The following is a 10,600-nucleotide window of genomic DNA, read 5'->3' as shown; positions in this document are numbered from 1 at the left end:
ATTCCCATAATGACATAAGACTAGGGAGTTTAGTATCATTCATAGATGATCATAGGTATTGGATACGATCACAATCATAGGTATTCGTTGCAGAACGGAATACTGGACTGACCCGCATGAGATTGTCACATGGACTAGCGTCATGACTTGAATCTCATACGACGATTCTATGATTGGATCCTAAGACCTGAGATATCTACAGAATCCAACATGAGGAGTTGCGTTCTTTGATTACGTCAAACGTCCTGCGTAACAGGAGGACTATAAAGGCGTGTATCAGGTACGAAACGAATCATGTACTGGATTGTAGATAGTCAATACGGGATTTGTACCTCTCGTAAAAGAGAGAGATATCGCTGGGCCCCTCGTGTGAGCAAGACTGTAGAAATGTGTGGCCGCACTATAGACGAACGTCGTCTATTTCAGACAGTCGAACTCAGTGAACGAGAAAGCAGTCGAATCAGATAAGGTGGCTTGTCCATGCCTTATGTTCGACATATGATATCGCGATACAAAAGGATCATCAGTCGGAATCATCACTGGCTTTCGTATGATCACAAACAAACTCTATTCGAGATAGGTAGTCATAGTGTCTTGCTAGAGACCGCCTATGACTTGTATTCCCGGAATGGAGATTCTGTGTTTTACTGCTATTCCGGATGAGCCTACAGGGTCACACACAATAGGGATGGACAAGTATGTGTGCTAAATTATCCCGATTAGGAATCCTAATTGGATTGAGATTCCTAATTGGAATAGGAATCCTAATGGGATTAGGAGTCCTGTTATGTATAGGAATCCTAATGAGATTAGATTTCTATTACATCTAGGAAACCTAATGAGATTAGAATTCTAATAGGTTTAGGAAACCTAATTAGATTAGGATTCCTATTAATCTATTCCTTGTCAAATTAGGATTTTTGGAAAGTCTATATAAGGAGAATGTCTTCTAGGGTTTTAAAAAAGGAAAAAAAAGAAAAAAGAAAAAAAGAAGAAAAATAAAACCCTAAGCCTCCAAAAACCTTGCACACAAGAGAGATCGAGATCTCTAGTCCTAGCAGACAAGTTCCAAGGTGTTGGAATTTATCCCGACGTGTGGATACGTGTAGAGGGCGAGGTATTCTTCCTGCCTAGAGTGATCGGACGAACAGATCAATTGATACAGGCCCCGGATCGATTGAGGTAAGCGTTCTAACGTTTCTATGATTCAATAGTAGCATGGTTCTAGGGTTTCATTAAAATTTTTGTTTTATATCCGCTGCGCAAACCCTAGAATCGATCTCTTAGGAATTAGATTCGCTCATGAGATCCCAGGAATCCCAACAATACTGCTATATCGAATGAGCCTACAGGGTTACACACGCAGGGAAGGACAAATGCATGAGAAAACGTCGAGAAATCTGGACAAGAGGTCCGAACCGTTCGGTCTAGGAGTGGACCGAACGGACCAGAACATCTAGTCCGAACGGACCAAGTTGTTGGACCGAACGGACTAGAGGGTCCAGTCCGAACGGACTAAGTGTTGGACCGAACGGACTGACCAGTCCGAACGAACGGACTGAGTTATGTGACTGGTTCGAACGGACCAAGTGTCCAGACCGAACGGACTACTAAGCAGTCCGTTCGGTCTGGGTTTCAGATTTAATTTAAAAATCTGGAATTAGGGTTAATCACTTTAATGAAAGGAGATAAATAACCCTAACAAGTGGTAGCCGACCTGGAGAACTGCTTGAGACCTTTTTGGAGAGTCTAGAGGGTCCAAGAAGTGATTGAAGTCACGTTTTCTCAAAGCACATCATCGATTAGAAGTTTCGAGTCCTAGCAGACAAGTTCCAAAGGTTGGAATCCATCCCGAGTTGTGGATACATGTAGAGGGCGAGATATCCTTCCTCCCTTTCGTGATCGAACGAGTTCTTCAATTGATACAGGCCCCGGATCGATTGAGGTAAGCGTTCTTACTCTTCTACGAATCATAGAAGCATGGTTCTAGGGTTTTATTAAATTTTTGTTTTTCATCCGCTGCGCAAACCCTAGAATCGATCTCTTAGGAATAGAATTCGCTCATGAGATCCCAGGAAACCCATCATTGGTGACGGGTGACCAACAACATCAAAATATTACAAAAAATATACATCAACATCAACATAAAAAAATGTCATACACCAATAACATCAAAATATAACAAAAAATATACACCAACATCAACATATCATGAATTTTAATATGCTATAGAAATAGAAGAAGTGAAAAAATTAAAGTATAAAACCCAAATATTTTTTAATGTCGCGAGCCGACCGAGATAGCCCGGATGGGTTCGAGCTCTTCGCGAGCTCGCTCGTTCAGCCCGTTTTTATTTGGTCTTTTATTTTTTCAGCCCAGCTCGTGAGCCTGACTCATTTTGCCATCACTACATCGAATTAGTTGACAAAAGTCCATACTTTGTTGTCGTACATGAATTTCATCTCAGTCTCCATGGCCTGGTGCCACCTCTCGGAATCGGGACTCACCACAGCCTCTGAATACGAGGTAGGCTCGTCATGCTCTAATAGCATGAGTTCATCGTTTCCAGTCACAAGAAACCCGTATCTTGTAGGCTCTTGGCGAATTCTACTTGATCTTCGAGGTTCACTAGGAGGTATTGTCTCAACAACTTGTGACATAAGTTGAACTGATTCGACCTGTTCATCCGGTTCCTTGACTATTTGTGGTTCTCGAATTTTTTTGAGATCTATTCTACTCCCATTAAATTTCTTGGAAACGAACTCTCTCTCCAAGAAAGATCCATTCCGAGCAACAAACACTTTATTCTCAGATGGATTGTAGAATCAGTACCCTTTAGTTTCGTTAGGGTAACCCACAAATATGCATTTATCAGATTTGGCGGATAGTTTATCAGAAGCCAGACGTTTCACATAAACGTCGCATCCGCAAATCTTCATAAACACCAACTGGGACACTTTCCAGTCCATATCTCATATGGAGTCTTCTGAACTGACTTTGTTGGACAGTTGTCCAGTATAAGTGTTGTCGTTTCCAGAGCGTAGCCCCAAAAAGATTTAGGAAGATTGACCTGACTCATTATCGACCATACCATATCTAATAAGGTTCAGTTCCTCCTCTCGGACACGCCATTCCACTGTGGCGTTCTAGAAGGAGTCAGCTATGTGACAATCCCACAATCTGCCAGATAGTAAATCAACTCTTGGCTCATATATTCGCCACATCGATCAGATCGAAGCAACTTGATCATTTTGCCAAGTTGGTTCTGTACTTTGTTTCTGAAAATCTCGAAAAGTTCAAGTGTTTCAGACATATGTCTCATCAAGTAGACATAACGGTACCTACTGAAATTATCAGTGAACGTAATGAAATACATATAGCCTCCTCTAGCGAACGAACTCATAGGACTACATACATCACTATGTATGAGTTCTAGCAACTCTATAGCCTATTCTCCTTTTCTAGAAAAATGAGATTTTGTCATTTTGCTCATCAAACAAAAGTCATACGATTCAATTGATTCATAATCAAAAGAATCAAGAAGTCCATCAGAATAGAGCTTCGCAATGCATCTCTCATTGATGTGACCAAGTCGACGATGTGAGAGATAGCTCGGATTTAAGTCGTTCGGCTTAAACCATTTGGTACTAACATTATAGATTGAACTGTGTTCAGACAATTTATCATCCAAAATATAAAGGTCATTAAACATGCAACCATTATCATAAAATAAAAGTCCTCTATAAATAGATAAAGTCTTGTTCTCAATAACAAAATGAAAACCATCAGAATCCAAATATGAAATTGAAATAATATTCATGCTAATGGAAGGTACAAAATAACAATCATTTAGTTCTAACATAAATTCAGAAGGTAAAGTAAGATCATAAGTCCCAACGGTCAACGCAACAACTCTTGCTTCATTCCCAACGCGGAGATCCACTTCTCTCTTCGCTAGCTGCCTACTTCTTCTCAGACCCTGCACATTTCCACAAATGTGTGAGACACATCTGATATCTAATACCCATTATGTAAAAGTAAACAAGTTAGCCTCTATAACAAAGATACCTGAAGACGAAGCTTCTGCAAACTTCTTCTTCTTCTGATCTTCTAGGTAGAGTTTGCAATTTCTGCATCAATGCCCCATGGCATGGGAAATGGCACTCTCCCTTCTCAACCTTAGACTTAGGGTCGGCGACAATAGTTGCCGTCTTGCCCTTGTTTTTCTTGCTCTTGGAACGCTTCCTCTTGTTAGAACTCTTTCCAACAACTAAGACGTTCTTCTCGACTTTGATATTCTGTTTGGCCAATTGCATCATCCCAGTAGCTCGGTCAAGTCTTTCTCCATCTCATCCATGTTGTAATTCATGAAAAAACTGGTCAAAACTATCCGGCACAGATTGAAAACCTAGTTCTACTGCCAACTCACGATTAACCTCCAATCCTAGTCGCTCAAGATCCTCTAGATAACCCTTCGTCTTAAGGATATGAGTACTCACGGGAGAACCATTGGACATCTTACAGTTGACCAGGTTCTTTAGGACGTTGAATCATCTGATCCTTGCATGTTCCTCAAACATAGTCCGAGGTAGCTCAATCATCTCGAAGGCATTAGTTCCTTCGAGTTGTTTCTGTAACTCAATGGATATAGATCCGAGCATCAGGCAGGTCACATCCAGGTTATCATTGACATGTCTCTGATAGGCATCTCTGAAAGCCCTAGTCGCATTGGCCGTTGGTCCATCCTCTAGAACGGACTCCTCTAGCACGTAGAGCTTCCGCTTATGTCTGAGAACAATTCTTAGTTGCAGTACCAGTCGAAAAAATTCCCACCAGTGGATCTCTCCCAATCAAGGATGGATCACATGGAGAGATTAGCCAGATTACCTGTAGCAGTCATGTTCTACAGAAAAAGACAAACAAACAGACAGAAAAAAAACACATCGTTTAGTACACATACTGACATAGACAACAGATGCTATATGACAGGCTCCCACTAAGAAAAACACCCTCAATGAATTTCTAAGTGAGATAAGATCCATATTTCACATACTTTTGAGTCAGCTAGGATATGACGCTCAAAACCATGCTATTTAGGTAGACAACACATTGTCAATCACATCGCATGTGATTTCTAGATGAGTATGGGATAGTGATACTCTATCACTGCATGTTCCTCATCACATCCTTATCATTAGGTCCAACTCCGACTTGATAACACAATTCAAGCTTAACCATATTCGAGTTAATATCTCAAATCACGATTTCTCCATACTGTCTCACCAAGATAATCAGTCATTCTGAGCTAAGGCATGACTCGTAACCATGACGATCGAGACCTTGACAGTTGCTCTACTAATAGGCGATAATAGCTTGAGATTATATGAGGTTTTGATTCTAATTCTGATACTTGATCCGAAACACCGGTTGTTCGATCAAAAACATGAATTTTGGAATCTCGGATCGTCTGAAGTCGAGACCGACCAGTCCAGTCATTGGACCGACTGATATGACCTGTTCAGACTGTTCCGGACCTTATCTGAGTCGTTTCGTTTCGGCCCCGAGGTCCAGACCAGTCGGTCCAACCATTGGACCGATCGGTCTAGCATCTCGGACCGAAACTAAACCGACTCAGATGATCCCCAGTTTGACTTGACCTAGACCGGTCAATCCGAGGACTAGACCGGTCGGTCTGTCGAACGTGATTCGACTTTCCCTTTTCCGGTCAAAGGTCCAGACCGGTCGGTCCAACCATTGGACCGATCGGTCTGACCTAATTTAACCTAAAAGAGACAGTCGTCGTCACGACGTTGGACCGATCGGTCTAACCTTTGGACTGATCGGTCTATCGTGACGGACAAACTTCAGATCGCGCTTTCGGGTCTTGAAAACTAGGGTTTTCACCCCTGTTTCGATGCACCGTCAAACCACCTAACTCATCCATGCATCATTCAACAATCAAAACATCAACAAATATGCATAGATATATCGTTTACATGCTGATAACACAATTTTCTCATCTATTTCAAAGCCCATTGTGTAGCACTTTCGCATCGGTTTTGTGCATTATTAGACATTTAGGATTATTTTAGCACTGGGTTTTATCTCTTCTGCATTCTCTGGTGATTGAACAGGTAATAGATGCATTATGGACACCAGAGGAACATAATCGAGGACTTCAGAGCATATTGGACCGGAATAGAACGATTAAGGCACTTCTAGCTCGAGTTGCACTTGAACACGACCATGTCGAGTTCAAACATGGTCGTGCAAAGGCAAGAAAACGAAGAAATTCTTACAGACAATTGACACGGACCGTGTCGACATCAAACACAGCCGTGTCGATCCACAACTCGCTCGTGTCCAGCCCGTGTAGAAGCGCATAAGTTTTGATCAGACAATTGACACAGACCGTGTTCTACCTCAACACGACCGTGTTACATTTCGAGAAAACTTCCTATTTTTGCATCCGAACTTCCGTTTTCGGAATGGGAAAAAGCCTAGCCGCCAAAGAAATAAATAGAGGACGTCTTGGGCTTCAGAAATCATCGAGAGATCACAGCAGAAGCCAGAGAACTCGAGAGAGAATCAAGACAAAGTTTTCCGGGAGCAGAGATTGAAGAATCGTCGTCGAGAAATCGCTGCGAGTCTTCTTTATCTGTTTCTATGTTTCTTTCTATTGATTTGAACTCGTTTGTTGTTATGGGTAGTGAGTAGTTATTTTACTGTAGCTAGGGATTTAACCTTGTACGGATTTGTTTGGTTTTTATTTTTCGAGACTATGTTATCGATACAAGGCGGTTTAATTGAATTGAGTTTATTGCTTTTGATCTTCTTGGTCTGTTGATTGATTGATCTTAGATTCTGATTGACAACGAGAGTTGGAATTATATTCGGAAAGAATTCATTAAATGAATTGATTAAGACTATTGAGAGATAGGTTAATCGGTTTAGGAACCGTGATAGTGATCGTTAATGCGTTTGATATTTTAATCTATTAGGTTGAGAGATCGATAGGTTAAATTATTGGATAGTGGATTTAGGACTTGAGAGAGCCAAATCTAATATTAAAACTTGAGGTCCCCGATTAGAGTTCGATATTCGTAGATTTTCTATCCTTAGAAACAATCTCTGCGCGTTAAGGTTATCCCGAAGCTACGGTGGTTTAGTTATCCGATTTACTTAGTTTATTTATTGCTTTATTTTCGGTGTTCATCTATTTCATCTACTATTTGCTGATCTGAATCTTAGTCGAGTCTTGTTCTTAGTGTTATCTATTCCCTGTGTTCGACCCTGGTACTAGGGCTGGCTTATTTGGTCAATAACCGATTAACCGAACCGAATTAACCGAATTAAAATATTTCGGTTCGGTTCGGTTTTTCTTAATAAAACCGATTGGTTATAAACTTTGAATAACCGTTCGGGTTCGGTTCGGTTCGGTTAATAACCGAATTAATTCGGTTAACCATTTGGTTATTCTTAAATTCTTAATAATTTGGTTTACCTTTGTTATTGTACGGTTTGTACCTTAACCAATTACCCTAGTTTATTTTAGTATTTTGTTCTACAGAGACTCTTAGTGCTCTTCTTCTCCAAACGGCGGTAGTTTCTTCTTCTCCAAAATTTTCTACAATTCTCTTCCAAAATTGTCTTCCTGTTTGTCGGTCGGTGTTCCTCTGTTCGTGCAAAGCTCCGAAACACCATCCCTCCATCATTCATTGCCTTTTTAGATTTTTCTCAACACTCTTTCACAGGTAACCGTATAATCGATTTTTACTTCGTTTTCTTTATAATTTCATGATTCATGGTTGTTATACTTTCGTTTATACTTCACTTTCATTTGTCTTCTTCGATTTGTCTTACTTTCTCTCATAAGTTCTTCTATAGATGGAAAACTATAACTTGTAGATGGAAAAAATCTCCATTTTTACTTCATTTTCTGTATATAGAAAACTCTTATTAGAGATGAAACTCTCAAAAAACTCTTTGAAAACTCTCAATTTCTGATTCAGTCTCTTATCTTGGATTTGCAGATGGAAAATTCTCAGTTAGTGGTAAGGGAATCAGGAGAAGAAGCAAATGGAACCAAGAGGAAGCAACCATCAACCGCTGCTGCTGAATTACCTCCTAAATCAAAAAGGGTAGTAGCTAAACGATCGAAGGTATGGGACCATTTTACCGAACTCCATAATAATCCAGAAAAATGTTCGTGCAACTATTGTGGTGCTGTGTTGAGTGGGGCTTCATCATCTGGGACTAGTAGTTTAAAAAGTCACATAGTCAACACTTGCAAAGTGTACAAAAAACTTGTTGAGAATGGATCTCAAAAAGTTCTGGTACATGATAAGCAAGAAGATGGCGATACTAAGCTTATTGCAGTTGGCTTTAGTCAAGAGGCATGTAGAAGAGCAACTATTAAGATGGTCATAATGGATGAGTTACCATTTGCTTTTGTGGAGGGTGCTGGATTCAAACTTTTTTGCAGTGTTGCTTGCCCTTCCTTTGTGATCCCTTCGAGGAAAGTAGTTGCAAAGGAAATCTATCAGTTTTTTCTGAGTGAGAAGGCTAGTCTGAAGGGATTGTTGAATGAGAACAAGCAAAGAATTTCTTTGACCACAGATATTTGGACTTCTATCACAACCGTCAGCTACATGGTTATCACTGCCCATTTTATTGATAGTACTTGGAGATTGAATAGGAAAATCATCGGTTTTGCACCTATATCAAATCATAAAGGGGAGACGATTGCAAATCAGCTTGAGAGATGCTTGAAAGATTGGGGTGTTGATAAAGTATTCACAATAACTGTGGATAGTGCTAGTGCAAACGACAGTGCTATTAAAATATTAAGGAAGAGGCTGAGCACTTGGAATGACGATACGCTTGTGTTGAACGGTGATTTTATGCATATGCGTTGTGGAGCACACATTCTCAATTTAATTGTGAAAGAAGGATTATCGGATATGGGCGATAGTGTGATCAGCATTCGTAACGCAATTAAGTATGTGCGGTCATCGGATTCAAGATTGCAATCATTTCGAAGTCGAGTAAGAAGTGGTATATTTAGTAGAGGTAGTCTGGTTTTAGATTGCACTACTCGATGGAATTCAACATTTCTAATGTTGACTTCAGCTTTGAAGTACAAGGAAACATTTAGGCGGATGGAATTGGAAGATAAACTTTATGATGACTATTTCCGCGAAGATGATGAATCTAGAATTGGAAAAAAAAGGAATGGTCCTCCTTCAGAGAATGATTGGGATAATGCTCAACGATTGGTACGTGTCTTGAGAGTATTTTATGAATCGACTTTGGCATTTTCAGCTACAAAAAAAGTAACTTCCAGTGGTTGCTATAATGAAATCCTAAGAGTTGAATCGGTTTTAGCAACGTTGATGAACAGCTCTGATCATAACTTGAGTACGATGGCTGAGAGTATGAAGTGCAAGTATGATAAGTATTGGGAAGGAACAGAAAAAATTAATAAGTTGTTGATTATAGCCTCTGCGTTTGATCCGAGAAGCAAAATGACCTTTATAACGCATTGCTTTGAGAAATTATATGGTAAAGATAGTGTTAAGGCTGCTGAAGTGAAAAGGAACATTATGGATGTGTTGCGGAGATTGTTCGACTTATATTACACATGGTCCAAAGCTTCAGATGTTGTGGAGAGTGGAAGTAAACATTTATCGAATGGTGATATCAATTTATGTGTGATACCTACGGACCTTGATCTTGACATTGATTTAGAAAAATATGATAATCCTTTTGCTTCATTTAGTCAAATGATAGCACATGGAGGAGATGTCGAAGGATCACTTACTGAGTTAGATCTTTACTTGATGGAAAAACTTGAAGTGGTAAGATCTAACAACTTGAGTTTGGAGTTTGATATTCTATTGTGGTGGAAGATAAACAGTGGAAAATTTCCCATCTTGGCACAAATGGCGAAAGATATATTAGCATTTCCTGTTTCTACAGTTGCTTCTGAAGCTGCGTTTAGTACCGGATGTCGCATTTTAGATCAGTATCGGAGTTCTTTAAATCATGATATGGTTGAAGCGTTGATTCTTACACAAAATTGGCTACAATATCCACTTTTTTCCGATGCAACACGTAGCCTCAAAGACGTGATAGCAGAAAACGATTTTATGTTTAATATGGTAGAAGGTATGTTTTCAATATCTTTACTGTACTTACGAAAATATTTCGTAAATAAACTTTTTTCGATTATTTTGTTTTTGTTTTTTACAGAACTTCGTGGAGAAATATCAAAGGATGCTTAGTGTTTGGAACAGAGATACAATGATTTTTATGGTAACTTCTTATATTTTTTTTATTCAAAATTTGTAATAATAAGATTAAGATCTATTATATACTTTATATTTGTTTTATCATTTTGAAATGTAGTACGTGGTTGAAGTATTTGGAAGCATTGCAAGAAAGAAGTGAAGATGAAAACGTTTTTGGTGAAACATCTTTGGAAGTATTTTGAAACATTATTTTTCCATGGATGTGTTGAATTTTTATCTATGTTTTGTTGGTATGTTGCAGGATTTTTATCTATGTTCTGTTGGTTTGCTTTTTATAATTTTTTGGT

The 10,600-nt window shown here is 39.3% G+C and overlaps 1 protein-coding gene across 1 annotated transcript; it reads left to right on the top strand.

The window, feature by feature from the left end:
- Positions 1 to 4,487: 4,487 nt before the first annotated feature.
- LOC104807070 (zinc finger BED domain-containing protein RICESLEEPER 2-like) lies at positions 4,488 to 10,286 on the top strand. Its single transcript, XM_010532185.1, has 4 exons — positions 4,488 to 4,532; positions 6,135 to 6,275; positions 8,034 to 10,170; positions 10,255 to 10,286. The coding sequence occupies exons 1-4, from the start codon at positions 4,488 to 4,490 to the stop codon at positions 10,284 to 10,286; spliced, it is 2,355 nt and encodes a 784-aa protein (XP_010530487.1).
- The last annotated feature ends 314 nt before the right edge of the window (positions 10,287 to 10,600 follow it).

Source organism: Tarenaya hassleriana, unplaced genomic scaffold (assembly GCF_000463585.1).
Source record: "Tarenaya hassleriana unplaced genomic scaffold, ASM46358v1 Cleome121, whole genome shotgun sequence".
NCBI classification, from domain to species: Eukaryota; Viridiplantae; Streptophyta; class Magnoliopsida; order Brassicales; family Cleomaceae; genus Tarenaya; species Tarenaya hassleriana.
This window is presented reverse-complemented; position numbering and strand designations above follow the sequence as displayed.

Excerpts from the sequence above, each read along its gene's own strand:
- LOC104807070 (XM_010532185.1), top strand. The coding sequence starts at position 4,488 with ATGAGTACTCACGGGAGAACCATTGGACATCTTACAGTTGACCAG. Across the intron at positions 4,533-6,134 it reads GACATCTTACAGTTGACCAG|GTAATAGATGCATTATGGAC; the intron begins GTTCTTTAGGAC and ends GTGATTGAACAG. Across the intron at positions 6,276-8,033 it reads TCAAACATGGTCGTGCAAAG|ATGGAAAATTCTCAGTTAGT; the intron begins GCAAGAAAACGA and ends TTGGATTTGCAG.